This window comes from Haliotis rubra, unplaced genomic scaffold (genome assembly GCF_003918875.1).
Source record: "Haliotis rubra isolate DU_JTF1 unplaced genomic scaffold, ASM391887v1 Scf322, whole genome shotgun sequence".
Classification (NCBI taxonomy): Eukaryota; Metazoa; Mollusca; class Gastropoda; order Lepetellida; family Haliotidae; genus Haliotis; species Haliotis rubra.
Window position 1 is genome coordinate 823,727 of NW_025766994.1, and position 26,947 is coordinate 850,673.

At 40.3% G+C, this 26,947-nt stretch overlaps 1 protein-coding gene across 1 annotated transcript; it reads right to left on the reverse strand.

The window, feature by feature from the left end:
• Window positions 1–1,426: 1,426 nt before the first annotated feature.
• On the reverse strand, window positions 1,427–26,803 carry LOC124283828. The gene is made up of 23 exons (XM_046719855.1): window positions 26,617–26,803; window positions 22,538–22,614; window positions 21,611–21,726; window positions 20,956–21,045; window positions 20,634–20,774; window positions 19,510–19,622; window positions 19,112–19,212; window positions 18,327–18,415; window positions 17,679–17,794; window positions 17,276–17,400; window positions 15,749–15,841; window positions 15,273–15,445; window positions 14,747–14,842; window positions 12,704–12,832; window positions 11,702–11,851; window positions 10,216–10,300; window positions 9,802–9,914; window positions 8,844–9,000; window positions 8,358–8,495; window positions 7,702–7,887; window positions 3,487–3,699; window positions 1,949–2,062; window positions 1,427–1,600 (listed from the first exon to the last, which is right to left on the reverse strand). Exons 1-23 carry the CDS (start codon window positions 26,721–26,723, stop codon window positions 1,470–1,472), a joined length of 2,853 nt encoding a protein of 950 aa, XP_046575811.1. The 5' UTR covers window positions 26,724–26,803; the 3' UTR covers window positions 1,427–1,469.
• Between the last annotated feature and the right edge of the window lie 144 nt (window positions 26,804–26,947).

Genomic DNA, 26,947 nt, shown 5'->3' on the forward strand with positions numbered 1-26,947 from the left:
GTCCCTTTTGTCATACAGTCTTGTGGAGAGTTTTTTGTCACTCTGAATCTCTAAATGTGAAACAGTTGAGGCAGTCTCACTTGTCTCCTTAATTTCAAGTTCAGGTGGGTAAATCAGTTGAAGGCAATTGACTATTTGATGGTTATTGGACGATATTAGATCATCAATGTACCGGATGCTTAAGTTAAACTTATTTGCCAAATTATCTTGTTTTGATTTTGCCAACCCAAGCAGCTATTCTGGTTCATATTGGTGCCCATGAGGATTAATACTTCTTTTTACCCCAAATTTCACAAAGATGTTACCAAAGCGAAAGTGCTGCATTTCACATATTGTTTTCTCGGTAAACTTTAAATGACACGTGCTTCTAAGGAATGAAGTCTTTCCTTATGCTTGTCATGTGGGCTAGTGGTATACAATGATAAAACAGCAATTGTTATAACGTTTTGGGGATTGTTAAGTATTTACTCGAGAATCCTCATTGTATTAATTCCGGTTGTCTCCAAAACGTTCTGTGAACATCGAGAAAGTCCTTCCTCGATAGTATTAAGGATTAAGCTTTGAGACAGGTATTTGGTGGTACTTTTGCTGGAAACAGTAATACATCTCTCCTTGTACGGATTTTCATGTAGTTTGGGAATCCAGTACAAAAGAGGTATGGACATGTCTTCAGATGTCCAGTGTCACAGATCTCTGATATTGTAGTCCAGCGTTACGTATCTCTGATAATGTAACCGCCGTGATGTTGCTGGAATATTGCTAAAAGCGGCGTAAAACCAAACTCAGTCAGTCAGTCTGATAATGTAGTCTAATGTCAGAGGTCTCTTGTATTATATTCTAGTGTCACAGATCTCAGATGGTGTAGTCAAGCCCCTGATATTGTAGTCCAGAGTCACAGGTCTCTGATATTGTATATCAGAGTCACAGATCTCTGATAATGTAGTTCAGTGTCACAAGTCTCTGATATTGTAGTCCAGTGTCCCAGGTCTCTGATTTGTAGTCTAATGTCACAGGTCTCTGATATTGTAGTCCAGTGTCACAGGTCTCTGATATTGTAGTCCAGTGTCCCAGACCTCTGATATTGTAGTCCAGTGTCACAGGTCTCTAATATTGTAGTCTAGTGTCACAGATCTCTGATATTGTAGTCCAGTGTCCCATGTCTCTGATATTGTAGTCTAGTGTCACATGTCTCGCATATTTTAGTCTAGTGTATCTGTGTCAAAGAGACAGAGCTATGCAATTGTAGTGCAACGTGACAAGTCCCCGATGGCGTGAATCGATGCTAATAATTATTTCGTCAAGTTTGGCTATAAATACCTTGTAGAACCTGATTTTTTGCTGATGTGTTACAACAACATTCACATACAACGTAGCACGTACAACGTAGTTGCTATATTTATTAAAAAAACAAAAACAAAACAGAGAACACAGTTTCGGATTTATTTAGCACATTTCATGTCAGTAAACATTTAGACGCTTGCTGGTACAGTTCTTTGAGTAGCATCCGGACGGAAGTAGGCGGTGACGGGAAGGTTCCGGTGAGAACCACAACGTTGCCAGAAGTAGGTCGCCCTCTCGAAACAGTTATCACCAAGGTCATCTGGGAATGAAATACTTCGACTTCACGATTAAGAATATACCAGTGGTGTTAGCCTCTGTGAGACTTTCAGCAATCAGTCTTAACTCAGAAAGTTCAGGCATACCTGTGAGCATTAAATGTACGATTTCATTACTGATATGGAAACGATGGAAATTGGCACATTGTGTGTTTGTATATTTGTGCAAAACGTACTGGCATTTTGGTAATTTGAAAAAAATGATCACCATCTTTGACATCAAATATATGTCTCGATTGAAACCTTCATCAAAACTGAACCCAAACAACTAATCCAAAAAATTTAACGAGAGGCCTTTGAAATGCCGTTATTAATAAGACAGAAGTTGTCACCAGATCCTATGTTGGTAGCGCCCCATGCGTCATAGAAAAATGGTTTCAGTTGCTTGTCAGCGGGGCAGGAAGATATCTTGATCCAACATCCCGCGCCTGCATTACGGACTGTACCTGCAATATGTGTTCGTCATACAGTTGTCATACAGGTCATCAACACCTGTCACCGTGAACACCTTTCATCAAACTCTGGCACCTGTAATATATCACCAACAACAGACACCAGCATTGAGGACGGTACTTGTAAAATGTGAGGGTCAATCAAGTTGCCAAATACATCCGGGACCTGTATTATAGGTCATCAACATCCGGGACCTGTGTTCAAACGACATTTCCCGTCCTTGTTGACTCACAGATGTAGCATAATGTACGGATTTGTTAACATAGATAACGATTCTTCCTCCTTGAAGTTTTTAGGAACTTGAAAGTGTGTGTGTGTGTCGTTCAGATTTTACGTAAATGGTGTCAGAACTTCTGAATTCTCCCACATCCAACTGAGATTATTCCAGCAGGCCTGTCAGTAAGTTAGCTGTAGCAAATATTCTGGTTATTGATATCAAGAGCTAGTACTGTGTTGTCGATATATTACGTTGCCTGTTTCCATCAGAAAACGTTGCTGGGAGGCAATTGTCATTGTGTATTGTTTCTGGTTACTACTATACCATCGAAACTAAAACATGACACTGTTTCTGACAATCTTCGGACAAACTGTTCGGACATAGAGAGCACCTTTGTCTGATATGTAGTTGAACAATTGTTCAGATATAGACATATAGATTTTCCTAATATCCAGGCCAATTGTTGTGATACAGACATGCCCATTGTTCTAATATTGACGCCAATTATTGTGATACAGACATGCCCATTGTTCTAATATTGACGCCAATTGTTCAGATACAGACATATATATTTTCCTAATATTGACGCCAATTATTGTGATACAGACATGCCCATTGTTCTAATATTGACGCCAATTATTGTGATACAGACATGCCCATTGTTCTAATATTGACGCCAATTATTGTGATACAGACGTGCCCATTGTTCTAATATTGAGGCCAATTGTTCAGATACAGACATATAGATTTTCCTTATATTGACGCCAATTATTGTGATACAGACATACCCATTGTTCTAATATTGAGGCCAGTTGTTCTGATACAGACATACCCACTGTTCTGATACATTGACCAGTTATTCTGATACTGATAAAACCATTGTTTTGGGCTCATGTAGAACATTAATTTTGTTCTGATATAGAGACCAGTGTACTTTCGCTGATCGCTTGTTGCCTTGTGTTTTTTATTCATACTGGTTTTAATAAACACAACATATTCATATTCGAATAATTGTAATAAAAATGGCTAATTATATAGCGCACTTGTGAATGTTAAAAGGGTTAAGGCATTATTAACTAAAAAATCCCAAGTTGCCTATTGGGCGCGTGAAGGGTAACAGTCATATGACTTACCCCCCGGGTACCCATTCACTGCTGACATAAATGTCAGTGATGTTCACAAAGAAGTGAGAGCACCTACCTGTTGGCATAAATATGCTTGACACGGGATACTGAGGGTAAGATCCACAATAGGTCCAGATTGATCTTGCCCGTGATAAACAACCCTCCACATCAGAACTTGCATTTTGTGCTTGTTCTGCATAATTATCGTGATGTATACCAGGATGGGCGTAATGTTTTGGGCATTGTTCAAATGCATTGTAGCAGCCACTTCCAGCAATGGTCATGGCACCTGAAATGGATGTCGTAGATTGTACCCCAGTCTACATGTTATGTACGTCTGTATGTTAACTAGGGGTGCAACCATGCAGGTGGGCCACGATACGATACGTATCTCGATACTGCTGCCACAATTCGATACGAATCGCGATACACAAAATAAAAAGAATAACAAGATATAAGCATACAACTTTTATTTGAATTGAAGAAGAAATCTTCAATCAGAGTTAGTAAACTGTACCAAGTCTCTTGTACCTGAAAACAATTACTTTTGTTTTAAAATTAAAAGTAAACACTACACAAATCTGTTACTTTAACAGCAGTCAGCTATCTGGATATTCTGAAATAAACTTTGACACTTTCAAGGAGTCGGAAAATCTGACTAACACAACATTGTCAAACAGACAAATGGCTACATACTCTTTTTCAGTGTGCTTCATGCATCATAATTCTGTTACAATTACAGTTTCATATTTTTTTTTAGGAAAATCAGAACATCAACATTTTCAGCTGAAAGTGAAGCACGTTGAGCAGTGACAATATCCCCAGCTGAGGAAAATACTCTCTCGCTGGGGACTGAAGTAGCGCACACTCCTAGGTACTGCTTCACAAGACAGGCAAGGGCTGGGAATCTGACTGCGTTCATCTTCCACCAAAGCAGGGGTTTTCAGTTAATGGAATACATTCCTCAAGCTTGTATTTCTGCACCTCTTCCTCAATGGAAGCAGAAAGTGGCTTTGCCTCTTGCACATGTGTAATGAACACCTCCCCAAATATCTCCTCAATTGCACTTTTGGTTTTCTTAGGTTGTGATGGGCCTGGTGTCTCAGAGTCAGAAACAGAGTCTGAAGTGCAAGTCTGTGTCCCACCAGTCTCAGTGTCATGACACTCAGGGGGGCTGACTGTCGGTTTGAGGCAATACAGGTAGGGGGGGCTGTGCTATCGCTTCATCTGTGGGATGACTCGGTTCCTCCTTCACTCTCACTGGAGCCACTTCATCCTGAAAGAAGAATTATAACAGTTTAACCGACAGCTAAAATGTCTAAAGTGATATTTGAAATGTAGCATGATTAATTGATCATGATACACTGTTGAAACGTATTTACCATTCAGAATTTCAATCATTTTATGTAATAAAAATAATAAAATATTCAGAAACAAATTATGATGAAGTTTTGTTGTTTGAAACCCCTTTTTCTGTGGATTTTTTTGTTTTAAATGTTTACAGCATTAATTAATTACATTAACAGTATTTTAATTATTCAATTGTTGAACTGTTTATTTACCTTGTTTGCTTCTGCCATCTTGATCGCATTCATGGTCAGGGCACTGAATACAAGAAGCCGGTTGGCTTCATTGTGGTAGGGTAGTGATCGAAACCTGGGGTCAAGGGCAGTTGCTTCCTGTAGAAATTTGTTGATGTCAGGCTCAGTATATCTGGTCTTCAGATCTTTGACAATTGCCGACTTCACAGACTTGACAAGGCCAGAATCACTTTCAGTGACAGCCATGGATTTCAGAATAAGCTCCTTTAATGGTAGAATCAAGGAAACTGTGGGCACTTTCTCTGAACAGAGGATTGTTGTTATTGTCTTCAATGGTCGAAGAACATTTACCGCATCTTCTACTGCGCTGACATCTTCCTCTGACAGAGTAACAAGGGTGTCTGCATTTTTCCTGATATCCTTCACTGTGAGAGTGGCAAAGATTGCAGCTTGCTGCTCGAGATATCGCTGAAGCATGTCGTAGCTAGAATTCCATCTCGTAGAAACATCTTGGATCAGTTTGTGATCGGGCAGTTCAAGAAGTAACTGTTTTGACCTGAGAACAGATGCAGCATGTGAGCTTCTGTGAAAGAATGAAACTATTCTTCTCACTCTCCCCAAAATTCTGGACATCTGCGGCACCTGCATTGCTTTTTGGCTTGCTATGTTAATTGTGTGCGCAAAGCACCTTATATGAGGTGCAATTCTCGACTGCTTTACAGCACTAACAATATTGCTAGCATTGTCTGTGCTAATGGTAATCTGAGAAAATTTGCCTAAGTTCCATTCGTCAACAGCTGATTCCAGGGCATTAGCCAGGTTTGCCCCAGTGTGGCTCTCATGTAATGTTCGTGTTTGAAGTACCGGATTTTCAAGTTGCCAGTCTTCGTTAACGTAGTGAGCCATGATGGTAATATAGCTCTCGGTGGAACGTGAGGTCAAACCATCAGTAGTGACAGCCATTGATGACGCACGAGCAATACTTTCCATCACACTTGATTTTACTTTCTTGTACATTAAAGGTATCACATAATCCGTGAAGTGGGTTCTCGATGGGATTTCATATCTCGGTTCAAGTGTGTGGATGAGGTACTTGAAACCGATGTTCTCTACAACTGAATAAGGTCCCATGTCCATCGCAATGTATGTACCAATTCCATTTGTAATTGCTTGCGCCCGTGTCGAACGAGAATACAGTTTGGTCTTGAAAGCCTCACTAAGCCTAAGTTGACCTGCTAACGATGTGCGTTTCTTATCGTCAGAAATGTTCAAAGGTTTTGAACATTTTGATTGTCCATAATCATTGCAATCAATATCGGGGTGATGTCGCCGAAGATGTGTGGACATGTTAGTTGTGCTCCCCGTGTACCTGATTCGCAGGTAACACAGACGACAGACGGTCTCATCTTTTTTAACAAGTTTCTTACCGTCAATGTATTCAACTGGAAAACCAAATGCTTGCCAAACAGAAGATTTGAATGAAGCCGGGGTTTTTTCGACTTCACATTTGATTTCGCTGCTTACCAGTCCGTCTTCAGACATTGTTTTGACAGCTCAAAAAGCACATGGCATCTGACAGTGAACTTGAGCTTGACATTTGCAGTAATGCAATCTGATTGGTCATTCATTTTACTGGCCACAAATGAACAAACAGCATGGCTGTGTACTTTCGTTTTCCTGGAAAGGCGTGTTTGTGTGAAGTGTTTCGAGCCATGGTTTCATGCAGAACATTTTATCATTAACAATTTTTGTCAAATTATTAATAACACAAGCTTTATTGATTGGTATGAAAAGTAGTACATTCCGATGATAAGTATGCTTTATCGTTTGATGGAAAATATTTATGACCATAAACGTTTTGTCACTGAAAAAAAGGCTGGATATTTTCGGAACGTATAGTAAAAACATTTGAGCGAATACAGCAGTTTTGTGCCAAACTTCGATCTAACTTGCACAACAGAGACAAATATAGACACTCTCAGCTTAGATGCATTTATTCAATTCAATGTTAACAACACGGACGCTATATTATGTGAACAAGATCATTTACTGTAATTGACAGCACACAAAACACTGTTTACAGTTTTGTATAGTGGCGTATCGATTCACGGGCAAAAATGTATCGCGTATCGTATCGTATGCCATAGATCGCGATGCACCGGTGTACCGGTGTATCGTTGCACCCTTAATGTTAACCTTGCATATAGGGCCTGCAAGTCTCGCGAGGCGCTACTTCCGGTACCAGATTTCCGGTGACAAGCGTATATTAAAGAACCAGTTCCGGTTCCAAACTGGCCGACAGCCAAATATGACTTTACCAGACCGGCTATAACATATGTTACATTTGATCAGGTTCTAAATGGCATTGTGTATTCATAGACAACCAGTTCTCCGACTTCCATTTTTGTGGAAGCTGCGATGGCTGAGTGGGTTAGACGACTGAATTTGTGTTCCAACTCCCAATTATAACGTGTGTTACAGAGACGAATTCTTTGGATTAAATGGGAAGTTTGTTTCAAGCAAACAAAAGGCATTTAAGTGCATTAAATATTACGTGCGTAAGATCTTGAATTAAAGGACATATTTATTGGCGGGGCACTTTTATCAGTTTTGTTGTCTCAGCGATCACGGCTGTGTCCTCTTTTCTACACATTTACACTATCATTCAGTCAAGTCACATTCTGTTCTAAACGTATTTGACACTGCCATGTATCCTACATACCGACCTGGTTATATATTTGTTTACCTACCTGTTGGACCGAACACAGCCGTGAGTGAATGGCTGTTACTGGATCCACAGTATTTCCACTCGTCCACAGCCCGACTGAGACACCTTGCCTCCCTCGTCCACACAGGGTCGTTCTTCTGGTCACCCGTGTCCCGGAACATACGGGCTCGAGGATGTCTCGGACACTGGTCAGTGATGAACCAGCACCCTGAAAGGGACAAGTCAATTTCAGAGGCGTATCCAGGATTCTGTACAAACGAGGAGTCTTCCAAAATCAGGAAGATTTGTTCGTTGTTTAACGTCCCACTCAGCAATATTCCAGCCATATATGACGGCGGTATCCAGTAAAAGAGTCTGAACCATTCAATCCAGTGATCAACATCATGAGCATCAATTTATGCAATTGGGATACGATTACATGTGTCAACAAAGTCAGCAAGCCTAACCACCCGCTCCTGTTAGTCACCTCTTACGACTCGTAGCATGGTATGCTGAAGACCAATTCTAACCCGGATCTTCACGGGTAATATCAGAGATACGACTTGTTTCTTAGCAGAGGGTTGGTGGTCAAGGCTAGAGGACAGGGTGAACACTAATCTAACGTTAACTCTCGAGCAATTAGAATACCCTTCAGGTTCCTCGCCACACATACATAGTGGAGACAAAGCTATATCTCACCGTCTGTAATATTAGGGTATAACAAATTTGGTCCAGATCCGTCGGAGATATACGGTGTTGCAGGAATCTTTGTTTCCGGGGCAACCGTAGACTGATCACACGGCTGAGGAGTTGGAGATGCCGGTATTGTTGGTAAGACTGAGATAAGAGAAATGAACCAACAATTAGTGGTTATATTTTGCGAATGAAATAGTACAAACACATTGAAACATTCTTGTCTTTCGCATAATATTAAGGATTAATATTGCAGTATGTACCACAACATTAGTAAGACTTACTGCAGGATGTAATAAACACGCCTAAAAGTTGAGTTGAGAACTGTAACCATGTTCGATTTTATTTTAACACAGAAATATTCATGTTTCAAAGTGAGTGAGTGATATAACGGCAAATCGGCACTATTGCAGCCATACAGTCATGTTATGAGGTTAAAACAAACAGTTGTTGTAACTCTATGGTGGGCTGAGATGATCGGAATACACTAGCCTGTCTTCATGTATGTTGGACCTGTGCTTTGACGTGGGCCAACATCTTTCAGAGCTATTGGTTCTTCAAAGTTTACACCATTTGCCCATTGTTTGGCGCCACAACGAAGTCGTAAATCGCCATTTTCCGGAGCGTAAAAATTGGATTTCCGGAGTTCCTAGAAATCAGATATATCCGTCAGACGCTTGTCCTGGATACTAGTATGTATTACAATCTAAACATACAGGGGAATGATTTGATAATGGAAATTCACCATACACATAGTACACTCCCGTTTAAATATCATCGCGGCATATCATGAACAAGGTGTATTTGAATAGGAAAGATGAATGATGTCATTAGGGCACGAGGAAAGTGGGTAGGGGATTTGGGGTTGTTGGGGAGTTTACAGTAGTGTTTCCCATTCAGTGTACTGTGACACTGTCCTGTAATCATAGTGCATAGTGTCTGTGGCATTCATATTTCGGTTGCGATCCGACTTTCAGGTAAACCAGTAATCTCATTTCGGTGTTAACCTGTAAACAGGTTTTGGAATAACCAAGTTGCATATTGATATCTACCGTGCTGGTCCGCTTTGTTCATTATTGTCAAACACAACCATATCACATTTTACTTCTAACTATAAACCTGTGAAGTTTTAAAAAACACATCTTGCAATCGAGTAAAAGTGAATGTTTGTGTTAGACAATTCATTTGCAGTCTGAAGCATCTTTGTTCAGAAATGTTCTTGGACAAGTTATTTTTCGATACCATGTCAGTCTCCCCGCAACTCCACAATATCTAATGAGCGTCAACATACGGAAAGTAAGTTCAAATTGATGAAGATGATGATGATGATGATGATGATGATGATGATGATGATGATGATGATGATGATGATGATGAAGATAGTGATGATGATGATGAGGAGGAGGAGGTGGAAGATGATCAGGAAGAGGATGATGAAACAATCACTTACCACATGGTCATCATGGACATCGAAGTATCTCTTGTAAGCAAAATTTGGCTGAAAGTAGAGGACCCCCTTTTGATTGCCCTGGTTCCAGAAGATGTTTTTGTAGATCTGGTTACCTGTGGATGGCATGTCTTCTTGTACACATGTAGGGTCATACGGTCGAATTTGTCAGATTAATGGTTTACCTGCACCCATGTTCGGTATGCCATGCACGGATTCCTATGGATGTGTCAGTGGTTAATGTTAATGGTTCACGCTGAAGACCCGGGTTCGATTCTCCCACATATTGGTTACAATGTGATTCTCACCACATATTGAAGCCCATTTCTGGTGTCCCCCGCCGTGATATTGCTGGAATATTGCTAAAAGCGGCAGAAAACCCAAATCACTCACTCGCTCACATACTGCACGGGTTACCTTCAGGGTAGACAGGTGTCCCAGTCTCTAATGTACTCATTTGAGGGTATTTTGCTTTCCACAGAGCACTTTTGTATGGAACAGACTGAAATAAAGCGGAATTCATAGTTTAACTTTTCCAGTTGTAAATGTATCACCCAACATGTTTTAGTATCAGTACATGTACAATCCATTTGTCGGTTCCCTGTTGAGCATGATGTAGTGAACCACAGCCAGTAACATTGCAGCTATCACCTGGTCTTTCAGTGATAGTGGGGGCCAGAAACTGAAGGCATCAGCAATACTTGTTGGTAGTGAAGATAACATGTCCATGCTTGCTGGGAGGTCTGACAGGCAAAGCACCACTCAATGTTACCTCCCAACACAATTTGAAATTACTCTGACCTAACGACTTAATTCTGGATTCAAGACTGCTTTAAGACGACTTATGATGTTAAGCAAAGCACCACTCAATGTTACCTCCCAACACAATTTGAAATTACTCTGACCTAACGACTTAATTCTGGATTCAAGACTGCTTTAAGACGACTTATGATGTTAAGCAAAGCACCACTCAATGTTACCTACCGACACAATTTGAAATTACTCTGACCTAACGACTTAATTTGATTCAAGACTGCTTTTACTTATGATGTTAAGCAAAGCACCACTCAATGTTACCTCACAACACAATTTGGAATTACTCTGACCCAAGGACTTAATTCTGGATTTAAGACTGCTTTAAGACGACTTATGATGTCGACAGGTGGCGAATGATTTGGTTTGTTAGCAGACTGGGGCACACAGACAGTAATGTAGAGGGTGACTTCGTATAGGTGATCATGCAAAGATCACGACCTTGACGCGTGGTTAGGTGACAACCTCTTCTTAAAAGCATGTAGTTAAAGGCGAGATTGATGCCCAGTATCTATTGGATTTAGATATCAACTCAAATCACCAGGCTTGAAAGCAAGCCTGCACCGTTCAGGTACGACAAACATTGCCAGTTTTGGTGACTTTAAGAGTAAAACTAAGAATAAGATGTTTATTAAATATAAATTTTCTTAAAGTTGAATGTGAAACCTAAATAATTCTTAAAAAGTCTTACAGTTAAGTATTCTTAAGCACTCTAAGAATTGTTATAAATACGTCCCCATATCTCAACCCGTTGGAACACACCTGCGACAACCTGATAAGCAGGACTCGGAAGGTGGAGCAGTTGCCGATCTGGAACTGACACAACCAATCCATCGATTTTTGAGCCGGCGACGTGTCGATTTAAACGCTTTTGCGAAAATTATCACAGGGACAAACAGTAATATTTGTTTTCAAATCACGCCAGCTACTACTGTCTCGTGTCACCTGTATCTCTTTCAAGCACCACGACATAGCACAATAGTTACAACAAACTACAGTTGTAGGATGTGTAACATCACTGTCTCGTTGCTATCACGTACATGTGTAAAAAAACGAATGTGGATAACTGCAATATCAACGTATGTCTTACAGCAAGATCTCGGTCAAGTATTCGACGAACGTCGAAATGAGGCGATGACCCTCTGGCGTCCACTTGTATACTCTCCGATACACTGTCGTACATGACGTTGTAGCGGATGATGTTGTCACGGCCGCCACCAATGTTTGCGTGAATATCATTCTACAAAAAGAACTGTGAATTATTTGAAACTCTAATTATAATGACATTTGTAGTGCAACGTTTCGATACAGACTCCTATACAATTGTCAAGCACACATGACAACAGTACAGGAATCTGTATGGAAACGTCGCACAACATAAACGAAGTTGTTGTCCAGAAATGATTGTCATTGTACACGTAGAAGCTACCGCTTCTCTTCTGTCCCCAGCAACTAAATCTAATCTGTAGTCTCCCAGCCACATGTCGCTGGTCTGAATATAATGGAGTCTGGACCAGATGGATTGACATCATGCGCATCGATCTACGCAATTGGGATAAACGACGTGTGTCAACCAAGTCACCGACTCTGACCACCAGACTGTTAATCTCCTCTTACGACAAGCATGCGTTGCTGAAGACCAATTCTAACCCAGGTCGTCACGGGTCTGTACTTGGTATATCGTATGACCGACTGTGACCTTCACACAGGCGATTGCAGATATGCAGGACATTAAAAACACGCGGTCCCCTCTCCGAATTGTGGCACTAGTATTTGGGGTTCAGTCATGTTTGTACGATACGGGTCACAGTTTGCAATGTTCAAATGTCCAGTCTTGTTCTTTTGACATACAATTTGACACAGCCGTTTTCCCATACAATACATCCTATATTAGTCTACAGCATCAATGTGTCGAAATGGTAAGAAATTGTTATCCTATGAGACAATTCCGTCTTTCTCTGCTTCTTCCATTTTGCTCGCAACGTTGTTTTTATCCGGTCGAGATACAAGTAGGTCATGCAATTAACGTTGTATTTTACTATAGTAAAATTAGGCATACTTGCGGCGTAAACTTTGTTACGATTATACTCACGTGGTAGAAGACGTTGTGTTCAATGGTGACGCTGGAGTACTCGTCGTCCAGCATGACGCCTCTGACACCTGACCCTGGCATTAGCTTGATGGTATCGTGGATGTGGTTATATCGGATCATGTTGCCTCGCTGCCATTGGTGAACATTAAAATATATAAATGCGCTTTACATATTGATTATTTGATATCAGAAGAAAAACACATACACGACATTATCGGACACATAATGTGGCGATGGGGTAGCCTAGTGGTTAAAGCGTTCGGTCGTCATGCTGAAGACACTGGTTCGATTCCCTACATGGATACAATTTCTGGCGTTACCCATCGTAACATGGTGGGAATATTGCCAAAAGCGGCGTAAAACTCACTCACTCACGGAACCTTCTTTGTACAAATGATAGTGACTTTAAAACGCCTGTGACAGGGAAGCAAACATCTGTCCAACATATCAGTCGAAACTGATTCCATAGGGCGTATAGAAACACTGTTTCTTTTATTCCTTTATTCAACTAATGGAAACGTCAATGAGAAGTGTGCTAACTATTCAAAAGAACATATATTTTGTGTACAAAGGCATACGTGATGACTTCCAGACCGAAATGCAAGGTTAAACCAAGCAGCGGATACGAGCGGAGCTAAATTTGCTCAGAAATGAATGATCAGTAAGTAACATGCTATCACACAGTTTGATTTTCACGGTCAAAACAGAAAAAGGATAAATAACTACTGAGAAATGAATGATCAGTAAGTTACATGATATCACACAGTTTGATTTTCACGGTCAAAACAGAAAAAGGATAAATAACTACTGAGAAATGAATGCTCAGTAAGTAACATGCTATCACACAGTTTGATTTTCACGGTCAAAACAGAAAAAGGATAAATAACTACTGAGAAATGAATGATCAGTAAGTTACATGCTATCACACAGTTTGATTTTCACGGTCAAAACAGGAACTACCATAAGTCAATGAGGAACATCAACATGTCACAGGCCACGGTTTTTTTAGGTGCATTCACGAATGTCAGGGACTGCGTTACACAGAATGTCTTCGGTGGGATAGATACACGCTCACCTTCGCCAACACCCGGTATCATCACTTTTGGACAGCAATTCATAGGATATAGTTGTGATATAAACGGAACTGCACAACCTGTCTTCTGAAGAAATTTCTCATTTCTCTGGGAAGGGTTTTATAACTTTTATGTTTTGAAGCAGGCGCGAACACGACCTTGAAACGGTTGGCATTGGCAGGAATTCAGTGTTTTACCATGGTGGCTGATTAGGGCCATCGCTTTCTCGCCTTAAAATTCGGAGGCGAGAAAGCGAGAAAGCGATATCACGAGACGAGAAAGCGATAACACGAGACGAGAAAGCGATAGCACAAGACGAGAAAGCGATAGTACGAGACGAGAAAGCGATAGCCCTAATCAGCCACCATATTTTACAGGGAGGCATCTAATCACACTCGGCAGGTAGACAAAGAGCAAGTCAGGTCGAAAACGCCTCAAGTCGCTCTTACCCAGATACAGACGGACTTCAAGAGACTACTGGATTCCAAAATATTTCGAACAACCATATACAACTAGGGGAGGTTACTCTTTATTCCAAATACACGGTGCTACCGACGCGTCCCCGTGTGCTTCTGACAATCACTTCAATCACTTGCCTTCATTTGACTTGCACTTGGACTCACCTCTGTATATCCTCAAGGAGACAGGATACCTACCCTACATGGGTCAATAATACAACAATATGTGTCGTGGGCAGTTCGCGATTCTCATGTTTATACCACTCCAATGACTGCTGGTGTGAATTCCAGATTGGGCAAGATTGTAATCCTTGCTCTTTTAGTACTATTCCGTATTTTTCGTTACAATGGTGAATGGATGCACCTTGTTCTTTTCCTAGCCTTCTAGTATATTATATTGCTATCTTAATCAAAATAATGTTGCTTAAACCAGCGTCAAACCTAAATGAACTTTGTGAAATTTTATCCAGTAAAAATAACAGGGATGACATGCAAGGAAGATGAGGACTCACAAAGGACCAACTCCTCGTAGCATGGAAAGCACCACAATCGCTGGCATTGAGGCAGTTGTGGTGGACGTGATTATACTCCATCACGTGGTCGTTACCCTGGAGACCAAGATATGAGTAAGATAGTATAGTGCATATTAGTTGCAGGCAGTGCTAGTAGATATAAGAATCAAGATTGATTCACTTCTAAACTTGTTTGAAAGAATTTCAGTCAATTCCATATATACTCTATAGATTACGTTTTAGCAAAAAAGAAGATAAACTTGATAGCATTGTCATCCGTGTAGTCATTCTATTTTTTGGAACCACGTCGTAAGTGACTTCATGAACGTTTCGACGATGTAGTTGCACACGTATACAAGTGAATAATACACGTATCAAGCCGTCAGTATGAGGCATGTATATTATTGTAATTTGACACTTCGTTTTGATTTCCAAAACTAATTTCAATCCTACAATTCTTCATTATATTTTCATCTTTCACAGCAAATGTTTTTCTTTCTCGAACAGAAATTCAGGAAGGACATACGTCGAACCTGATGGCAGCATATTGTCCGTCGTGGATGTGGTTGTATCGTATGAGGTTGTTGACACCAACACTGTGCACTGCGTTCTGTCCAACCGCTCCCTCCCGACTGTACCTCCATATGTGGTTGTCTTCAACCACGTTACCGGAGGCGATCAGGTTGACACGGTCACCGCCTAAAAAAATATGTTTCATCTTACAGTGTATGGTTGATGTGTAGGAAATTAGTTTGCCAGTTACAAGTATATAATCTTCAATTCAGATCATTCGATGTCTCCAACAAGGTTGAGAGGGTCACCGCCTTAAGAAATATATTTCAGCTAGATTCATGTGTAGGGAATTAGTGGTTTTGAGTTGAAAAGGTACTTTTGTAATTTACAATAGAAATCAATGGATAATACACCGTCAGCTGGTAATACAAACTAAACTCACACCGGAACATTCTTGTCTATGAGACAAATACTAGCGACAATAATTACCAAATATTTCAATGCCTCCGTCACCGTCGTGTATTTCACACCTGGACACAGTGACGGACCGACAGTCTCCTCCACAGTGGAACACGTAGGAACCTGGAATACATGCTCTTTGGTAAATGACTAAATGAAAAAGGGAGAGAGAAAAGGACATTGTGAAAAGGGTAGTGAAGAAGGTGAAACAAATGTGACTGTAATAACTAGGAAGGAATTAAGATGTGATTGCAGAATGACTGCGTTATTGGATGTAAATGAAGGTGTGAGAATGCTTTAATGACTGTAGGAATTAAAGTAGGAATAAGTGAAGACTTGACAAGGCATGAGTCAAGGCGTGGCTGGGGAGTGTTTGGAGGTAGGTAGAAGTGAAGGCGTGACTAGATATGTGTAAAGGCGTAACTAGATTTAAGCAAAGTCGTGAGTAAAGACTAGATATTGATTGAAGGCGTCACTAGATGCGAGTGAAGACGTGTCAAGATATTATTGAAGGCGTGAGTAAAGGCGTGACTAGGTATAAGTGAAGCTGTGGCTGTAGTAGTGTTGGAAGGCGTCTTCTCCACAGTGGAACACGTAGGAACCTGGAATACATGTTCGTTGGTAAATGGCTAAATAGAAGGGGAGAGAGAAAAGGGGGTTTGTGAAGGAGAACATATTTAAGTGGTTACCAAAGAATGGCGTGATTGTAGGATGGGTGATGGAAGGATGAAGGTGTGAAGGATCCATGGTCTCATTCCAAAATATTTTTTGAAGATGTTGTGTAGGATGCGCTCGTCGCGCTGACAATCCTGATTCGATGTTCCACGTGTTGACATTTTCTTCGATATAATAACATATTATATTTTTGATTATTCTAACATTGGTAAAGCGCCGATATCCAGCTCAGCTGCTCTAAAACGCTTTGTTTTTCCTTCGGTCACTGGATATCAATCTCAACTCCCTGGGGATCATACAACCCATATCCACAAAAAGTTAACAAAATAAAAAAGAGACCATAACAGTTTCTTAATGTTGTCTAAATCTGACTTGCACTCTAAACTAGACTCACTTCTGCATTTTCTCTAGGAGACAGGCCATCCTACATGGGGCAATGTGTAAAGTCCATTATTTGTGGCTGACAAATCTTTACTCCATTCACAGTTACTCAAATTCCTTCGCCCGGTCCTAAGCGGACTAGTTGTGAGTTAACTGTATTCGTCAACTGAGTGAGTGAGTGAGTGAGTGAGTGAGTGAGTGAGGTAATTGTAAGAATGAGTGAAAGTAAAAGTAGAAATGGGTGAAAGTGTTATTAGGCGTGAGAGAAAGCGTGACTGTAGGAAGGTGTAGGAATACTTTGCTTTCATCTGCATGTACCTGAAACGTGTTGAGATAAGATATCAGTGTAGCTTAATCTTCCGTGCGGCACGCTGAAGATCCTGTTCTGATTTCTCACGCTGGACAATGTTTGAATCCTATGTTCTAGTATAATATGAAAACGGGAAAATATAAATATTATAAGTTCATTGTGCGTCACTGAATCGATTGCCAATTCGTTACCTGTATTTTTCAGCTCAAGTTGCCGCAGTTCTACATTGGAGACGTTTTGGGCGTTGATTCCGAATTTTCGACAGGCTTCCAGGGTGAAGTCCTCAAACCTCAGGTTGGACACGCCGGGATCCAGTCTGGAAAACATCTTTGGTGAGAAGGGTAAATGCGCATTTATAAAACACTAATCGTTGGAGTTGTGCTGTGTAAAAATCCCATTTGAAGAACTATAGGGCAGGAACTCATAAACTTGTTGACAATTCCATGATGTAATGAGACCTACTTGGATACCCGATGCTTATGCAGTTGATTATTGAACTTTCTGGTCCAGACTCAATTATTTACAGACTGCCGCCATATAGCTGGATATTGTTGTGTGCGGCGTAAAACAAGAACCAAACCAAACGAAACCTACCTGATACAGTCATCAATCATTGACGCATACACAGCATCTGATGACGTCAGCGAACCTGTCGGTGTATTGGGCCACACGTACAGAATCCCCGTACTTCTGTCTAGGTAGTACTCCCCCTACAACAAAGTACACAACATCGGATGACGTCAGGGAACCTGTCGGTGTATTGGGCCACGCGTACATAATCCCCGTACTTCTGTCGAGTTAGTACTCCCCTACAACAAAGTACACAACATCTGATGACGTCAGCGAACCTATCGGTGTATTGACGTCACAGAATCCCCGAACCTGCCTGCAACAAAGTACACAATGATTGACGTTCCTGGACAATGATTGTTGAGTGCGGCGTTAAACAACCAACCAACCAACCAACCAACCAACAGCCCATTTCGGGTGCCCCGCCGTGATATTGCTGGAATATTGCTAAAAGCGACGTAAAACCTTACTCACTTGGCGTTAAGCAAGCGTAAATCTATGTCAAAGAGTGCAGTCTTGGATCGGTTTGTGCATGTCACTCTTGGCTCCCGATCCACAAAGGGTTCGTAACGTTACGACCTACCGTAACTCTATATTATATCATTGACTTACGAACGCTTTGTGGATGAACAACGTTCTATGTTTAAGCACAATGTCCAGTGTAAAACTCACGGGCTCGTCAATTTCCGAGAGCATGTTTATCACCCGGAAGTAGCCGCCTTGTGAGGTGATTCCAGTCAAGTTGCCGTGGTTGTAGACACCTGTCAGAATAAAGGCAGCATATACTCTGTTTACACGCATCGTACCCGTGAAGATCAGGGTTAGAATTGATCTTCAGCAACCCATGCTTGTAAGAGACGACTAAAAGGATCGGGTGGTCAGAGTCGCTGACTTGGTTGGCATATGTCATCGTATCCCAAATGCGTAAGTCGATGTTCATGCTGTTGATCACTGTATTGTCTGGTCCAGACTCGATTACATACAGACCGCCGCCATTTAGCTGGAATATATTGCTGAGTGCGGCGTTAAACAACAAGTAAACCAGCCAAGCATACACACAGCAATAATGTTATTTTACTCCATTGTCATTACGTGCATTCGGTCTCCAAACTTATAAAACTGCTGCAAGCGGTGAGTGAGTCAAACATCAATTTCGTCTCGGCATTGTTCAACCCAACCCATATAGCGAAAAGACAGTGAGTGAGTGAGTGGGAGATTTAACACCACTTTGAACAGTATTCCTGCGGGAGTCGGTTTAATGTTGAAACAAGCCTACAGCGATACAAATCTTAGATGGTTACCATTATTGTGAAAGGAACAAACAGAAAATGTCAATCTAAATATACCGAACCCGAATTGAACCCAAGATCAAGTCCCCCCCCCCCCCACACACACACACACACAACGTATTGCCGACGTGACGTTACATTTTAACTCACTCACTCACTGAAACTAACCGGGCCGCATGCCATGGCGATCCTTAGCAGCGAGAGTGATGGTGTGGCTCCCAGTATCTATTCTACTTATCTTCAACGACAGGTCCGCCCAGCTCCAGTACCTAGTGAAGCATTAGACACTCACTTATACAAATGTTAAGCACATATGGGGTTGGATCTGATGTGATAGAAATTAAACGTTTACTATTATTTGTTATTGAAGACATGAAGGCAGAAACATCCCTGCGATATGAAAGGCGGTCTTTGATTGGTCAACTCAGGAGCGGGTAATGTGACGTAATTATAAGCCTCACACGAATGTGACCATTAAAACAGTTCGTGAACAAATGTACTATTTTTGTTAAGTGATTATCTTAAAGTGGAAAGGTCGTTTACATTGCAGGGTGAGAAAGACTCACCAGAATCCATATGCCCATGGTTCTTTTTCATTTGCCCACCTCGAGTCACGGTTCGTGTTGTATGAGAACTGGTATCCATGCTCATCTGGCACAGCCGTGATATCTATAAAGTCCTGCAGTGGTGAATCAACATTAACACGTGGAAATAATACACGTGAGGTCACCTCACCTCATCTGGCACAGCCGTGATATCTATAAAGTCCTGCAGTAGTGAATCAACATTAACACGTGGAAATAATACACGTGAGGTCACCACACCTCATCTGGTACAGCCGTGATATCTATAAAGTCCTGCAGTAGTGAATCAACGTTAACACGTGGAAATAATACACGTAAGGTCGCCTCACCTCATCTGGCACAGCCGTGATATCTATAAAATCCTGCAGGTGGGAATCAACGTTAACACGTGGAAATAATACCCGTGAGGTCACCTCACCTCATCTGGCACAGCCGTGATATACATAAATTCCTGCAGGGGTGAATCAACGTTAATATGTTGAAACAACACACGTAAGGTTGCATAATTTTGACTCATTTTGACTTCCTCTAAAATATGTTGATCACGTGACTGCGACGATACATTCAGTGGGATAAGTATTTGTATTTTCGTCACACATTGTTTATAGACTTCATATTTATTTACACAAAAATGGTCCGTTTCTGATTAATTACTTAACTCATTTAAGCATTGTTTTGTGTTTGTTTTACTGACAATATTTTGATCATTGTCTCCTGGCGTGCTTGTTGGGGTGATGGGGTAGCCTAGTGGTTTAGGTGTACACATCTCACGTCTAAGACCGGGTTCGATTCCCCACATGGGTACAATGTGTGAAGCCCATTTCTGGTGTCCCTTGATAATTGCTGGAATTTTGCTAAAAGCGGCGAAAAACCATACTCACTCACTAACTGACGTGATTGTAACAACACATCCAACTGGATAAGCCCAGTAATGTTTGCGTGACGAGCCAACCCTTTAACCACTAGGCTACCCCACCGCCCCTTCCAACTGGATAAGCTTAGCAATGTTTGTAACACGCCTAATTGCTATTAGTTTTTACACTTTTGCTCCTCGGAAACTGGTCCATTTCCGATCCATTACTCAATGTCTGGTGTACGTGTCTTACGTGGTTCGGCCACCTGGCCAGGGTGAGGGGTTCACCATTGATGAACAGCTCCAAGGGGGCCTGTCTGTAGACGTACCAGCCATAGGAGGACAAATGACCATAGTTGGTGATTCCCACTGATGGCAGGTGAATCTGTTTGATCTTATCAAACAAGTATTCAAACATTAAAATTGAACTCATAAGGACGAAACTGTCATTACGCAGCATGAAATTATAGTTCCTAGATGCATTCAAATTATCTTTACAAATTAGACAGTAAACATGACTTTAATGAACTGGGCAGTGCTGCAATTCAGGTCCAATTCAACAGCTAGCTACTTACACGTGTTCGAGCGTCATTGTTCCACATTCGGAGGAGCGATTGGTCTGTGATGCCCTTGAACTGACTGACGGGAAGACGTCGTCCTCCTGTCTAAACCAACGCAATCAGTTTCATACCATCATCGTCAAGTACACGAATTGCTGAAGAAGTTGTTTCTATTGCGTTTTTCTTTAAAGGATAAACATAAACATATGCTAAGTCTAGTCAGTTGTTGACCTGAAATAATTCGGGGACGTATGGTACAAGTCAGAATAGGGAACTGCATCGGTCATCATATTTGTCACTGATGTATCCAACTTTGGTGTTTCATCCACATGTCTACCATAAAACGTCTTGAAGCTTTACTGAGGTCTTGAATGTTGTAATCTTGATCAAACATCTTCTGAGCAAGAGTGGCATGACGCTTTTGAAATCCTGATAAAATGAACGCGACTGTACCTCAAAAGTTGTGAAATGTAAAAACCAAAGGCTGGAGCTGTTGGAATTGTTTGGTCAATAATTGTAAAATGATGAATTTTACATAGTCGTATGTCGTTGATAAAATACATACCACGTGCACCTCCTGTCCTTGGTAAACATATATACAACGTGCACCTGCTGTCCTTAGTAAACATACATGCCACGTGCACCTCCTGTCCTTGGTAAACATACATACCACGTGCACCTCCTGTCCTTGGTATGCCTTGAAGGTGACCGGAGACTGGTACCCATGTGTGAAGTGAAGCGTTGCCGGGAGGTCATAATACCCCTTCATCATCTCAACGTTGATAGCTGTCAGTATATATAATCGCTAGATTAAGATAGTGCATATGGTGCGCCGGTAAGGTCAAAGGTGGTTTATAATTGGAATAAGATTTGCAATCAATGGCACTACATGTTCGGAAAAAAACATTTAAATCTCCACACGTCTTACAAGATAATGCGTACAACGGTGGAGGTTGCAGTACTTAACCCATCCATATTCATAATATACTTAGAATAAATAAGTTGAGCGCCACCCCGTATATTTTGCCAATATACGTTGTCTGATAGGAAATCTTTCCGAATAAAACTCCCATCATAAGTTGGTTTAGTACTTTTCAGTTTAAAAACAAAACCATTATTGAAATTAGCTTTTACAATCAGAAATGACTGTTATATGGTCACATGATTGTCATTTTTGACGAGTGAAACCTAAGTTTAAGCAGAATAGGGATAGTTATTTTGCTTTAAAAAGCAGTTCCATCATATCTTTAACAATACTGTATTTCCTTTAATTGAAAATACAAATGATTATGATATCTCTATACCAGATGAACCTTCTCTAAATATAGATTGGTCTTCCCAATTATTTTAGCCTAACATTTCCACAACATCACATCTTAGTTTTGAAATAGGCTGGCGCTTAACCTTATATTCTGGGTAGATATATTCATATATATTTAGGTATAAGCAGTGATGACTACTATAGGGTTTATACTTCGACTCCTTATCGATACATCTTGTGTTGAGGTATAGAAATATACAGGCTAATGTTACAGTTATAATAAGATGCTGTTTTCCGTTACAACTAAGACAGGAATATAGACATAATGCCCCTTACTGTTTCCTTTTATCCCGGGTGTTTCTAACAGCTGAAGCACTCTTGGGAGAGTCTTCACTGGATGGTGTACATCTGACCTGCGTGTGTGAGGGTGGGTGGGCACAGTGGTAAAACAATGAGAACAGGTACGACTTTGGTGAGATACCTCATGGAATTTCTAAAGAATTTCATCCAAGTGTCTTCTGACATCTATTATATCAACACGAGTTGATAAAGTTACAAATTTTAACTTTTATCAACGAGCGTTGATATATTTGATATCAGAAGACACGAGGGTGTGATTGGGTGAGAAACACGTAGGGCACTTAGGAGATTTAGAACACAAAGTACTGTCGCTAACAGAATAACATATTGTAGACAAAGAAATCATTATAAATTTTGTTGCAGAAAATATAAATCCATTTCACGTAAGAAATCAGTAGAAAGATTGCATAGAAGCATACATAGTCAGTCTAGCTTTTGGAAACAGATCAGATCATTATAAAACAAACCCAAACAGAAGAATCTTATAACGAAAACAGAATGGCTTTACCATTTTAAACATGTTTTTGCAAATAACAATGTTTTTTCTCCTCACTTGGATGATGAAGATGTTATCTTTTCAGATCAGTTCACATATATTGATGCATTCATTCTAAATTCTAATATAACATCATCCATAAACAAGTTGAAAAACGGAAAATCTGCCGGACCCGATCAAGTGCTGATAGGTTTGCTTAAATGTTCCTATTTTGATATAATGCCTTTTCTCCATAAATATTTCAACAAACTCTTTGATAATCAAATATTTCCCAGCAGTTGGTCTTGTTCAGAAATAGTCCCTTTACATAAAAAAGGCGATCCGAGAGACCCTGACAACTATAGTGGGATATCATTAATGAGTGTCCTTGGGAAAGTTTTTACTGCTGTTTTAAATAAAAGACTTACTAACTGGGCCAATATGAGAGATAAGATACCGGAAGTTCAAGCCGGTTTTAGAAAAAATTATTCAACCATAGATCACATTTTTACTTTATATGCTGTAGTTCAGAAATGTTTATCATGTCGTAAACACAAATTATACGTTGCTTTTTTTATTTTAAAAAAGCATTTGATACAGTTGATCGTTATAAATTATGGTGTTGTTTGAGAAAAGCTGGTCTACAAGGGAAGATGTTTCATATACTAAAATCAATGTATTCAAATATCAAATCATGTGTACGTAGTGACTATGGTGTTACAAATTTTTTCGATTGCCTGTCCGGCTTACGTCAGGGATGTATATTGAGTCCTCTGTTATTTTCGTTTTTCATTAGCGAATTGTATTATGAAATTTCAAGTAATGGTAAGCATGGTTTACAGATGTATCCTGACATCCTAGAAATCCTTATGCTCCTTTTTGCCGATGATGTTATTTTACTATCTGACACAGTTATTGGTCTACAGAATCAGTTGAATGTATTAGATAAATACACTAAGGAATGGAATTTATCTGTAAATTTAGATAAGACAGAAATTATAGTTTTCGGAAAGGGAGGCCCTTTAAATTTTAAGGAGAGATGGTACTTAAATGGACAACGAATTAATGTAGTTAATGGTTATAAGTATCTTGGTATAAAGTTTAATTCAACACTAAATATGGACAAATGTGTTTCTGACCTATCACTGCGAGGGAAACGAGCTTTACTTAATATGATGCCGGTTTCGCATAAACTTGGAGTTATCACACCTAAAGTATTTTTCAAATTATTTGATACCCAAATACAACCAATTCTATTGTATGGATCCGAAGTGTGGGGTTACCAAAGATTTGAATGTTTAGAAAGAATTCACCTACTGGCATGTAAAAAGTTTCTTTTTGTTGGATTAGCAACTCCAAATAATATGATATATTGGGAATGTGGAAGATACCCACTCTACATTAATTCGCAAATACAGTGTTTAAAATATTTGTTTAATACCATCCATATGCCAGAACATCGGCTTCCGAAAATAGCTTATAACATGCTCTTTCATCTTGATACAGTATTGAGGTTGTGTCGATTATAAGGTCAATTATTCTCACATGGATATGGGTTGTGTATGGTTTAATCAATAAGATGCGATCTATATTCCGTCTAAATGACTAAGACAGAAATATGTTCTAGAGGATAATCCAACCCAGTTACGTTGATCTTTACAAAACGTTTAAAATCCATTAGAGGAAAAATATTTATTAGTTTAACAAACAGCTAAGAAATATATATATTAAATAGCACTTGGCTTGTCAAAGGATTAATTATGGAAGAAAATATCTTGAAAGAATCAAAGAATTGGATGGCTATAGAACACGAAATACATTTTACCTTTGAATATCCTTATTATGTGAACTAAATATATACCAGAACGTTTGTCATCAGTGGTAGAAAACTATTTTGTCATCGAATGATGCCGATGTAATATTTAAATTACTATTTGTAAAACATGGAATGGAGAAATAACTTGTTGAATGGGATTTCAGACTTACCTTACTCTAAAAAGTCCTTCTGCTTACCACAAATTGTTAAATGAATGTTATATGTTTATTTCTTCCACTGTATCTACTAATCTACTATTCTCAACCAGTGTATTTACGTAAACTTGTATATGGGCTGATGGCCTTTGATACAATAAAACACCTTTGACTTTGACTTGAGATTCTATTTATCATCCAAAATCACTCTTCATTAGTCTTCAGTGAAAAATGTACATCTCTGAACACGGCACTGCCATTAGACTTGCATTGCAGCGACGTCATAGCATTGCGACGTCATCAAGTTCATGACGTCATATCAATGTCAGGGCATTGTACAAAATCTGTCAAAACGATATATCCTAGGTGATATCGTTTGATCTCACACAAGCAATATCTCCTGTTGACCACAGTTTTGGATGACAAATGTATATACCTACCATGTGTATACCCGTTACATACCACCTGAACCCGGTGAAGGTCCGGGTTAGAATGTGCCTTCAGTAACCCATGCTTGTCGTAAGAGACGACTAACGGGATCAGGTGGTCAGGCTCGCTTACCTATTTACAGACCGCCGCCATATAGATGGAATATTGCTGAGTGAGGCGTCAACCTAAACTCACTCATTACACATATACCACCTGAACCTTCTGTACTTGGTAGATGTAATTTTGTTGTTGGTTTGTTGTTCAACGCTGTGCACAGTCTTTCTAAGGTAGGGACTTTATCTAACTAAGGTTAAAGCGTTCGCCCGTCACGCCGAAGAAAATGGTTCGAATCCCCACATGGATACAATATGTGAAGGCCATTCTGGTGTCCCCTCCGTGATATTACTGAAATATTGCTAAATGCGTCGTAAAAAAACATACTCTCTCACTCTTTCTTGTATATACCTACCAAGGGCACCTCATGTACAAAGTGAACGTCTTTTCGTAGTAGATATAAAAAGTACACGCGTTACCTTTACATGCCATGTGCACCTTGATGACATAAGGAAGACATACACATTCATACACACGCGCATGCACACGCACACGCACACGCACACGCACACGCCGTTGAGGAACACAAAGACGACCTCTAAACACTTGACAAGAGACCCGCATCGCACAGCGACCATAATGCTACGATTGTTGTAAGCCAGTGTTATGGTATATGACGTACGACAATCCTACCGTTACTGTCGCTTTGTGAAATGGGGCCCGGGCAATCCCGTGGCAGATATTATGAACAACGTTCTACGCCGTGACGACAATTAACCCCGTCACATGGCATGACATCTTGCCGAAGACCCGGGTACGATTCCCCACATGGTTAAAATGTGTGAAGACAATAGCCGATGTCTGATATTTCAGGAATATTGCTAAAATATGTGTATAACAATACTCTCTCATTCACTGTTACAAGGTAATCTGTTCTGGTACCATAATATTGTCTGGTCAGGACTCAGCTATTTACAGATACAGACCGCCACCACAGAGCTGGAATATTGCTGAGTGCAGCGTTAAACAACAAACAAATGCTTCGTCATCCTTATCTAATTTCAGTTAGATTCCATGTGTCTACTGAAGGCTGCCCTTATCGGACTTGTAGTAGAAATGGACGTACCCAGTATTGGAGTCGGAACCAGTGGGGGACACATACAACTCCACCGTCTTCCCCAACGACGATGTCAGAAACATCAAAGCAATGATGAACACCCCGAACCCAAACATTATCCTGGGTCAGTGAATGTCTGACTGTATAGTGCAGTGGCACTACGGCACTACCTTAAGGTCTGTCCGGGAGACTGGCATATGTTATGCAGGTTGTACTGTTATCTGTACCGAGATAGTCAACATACATGATAAGCTAGAATACATAATTGTATCTTAATCGTAAGGAAACTCAAAGTTAACGTCAGTATTTCAGTCATAATGTCACCCTGTTAAGTTATGCA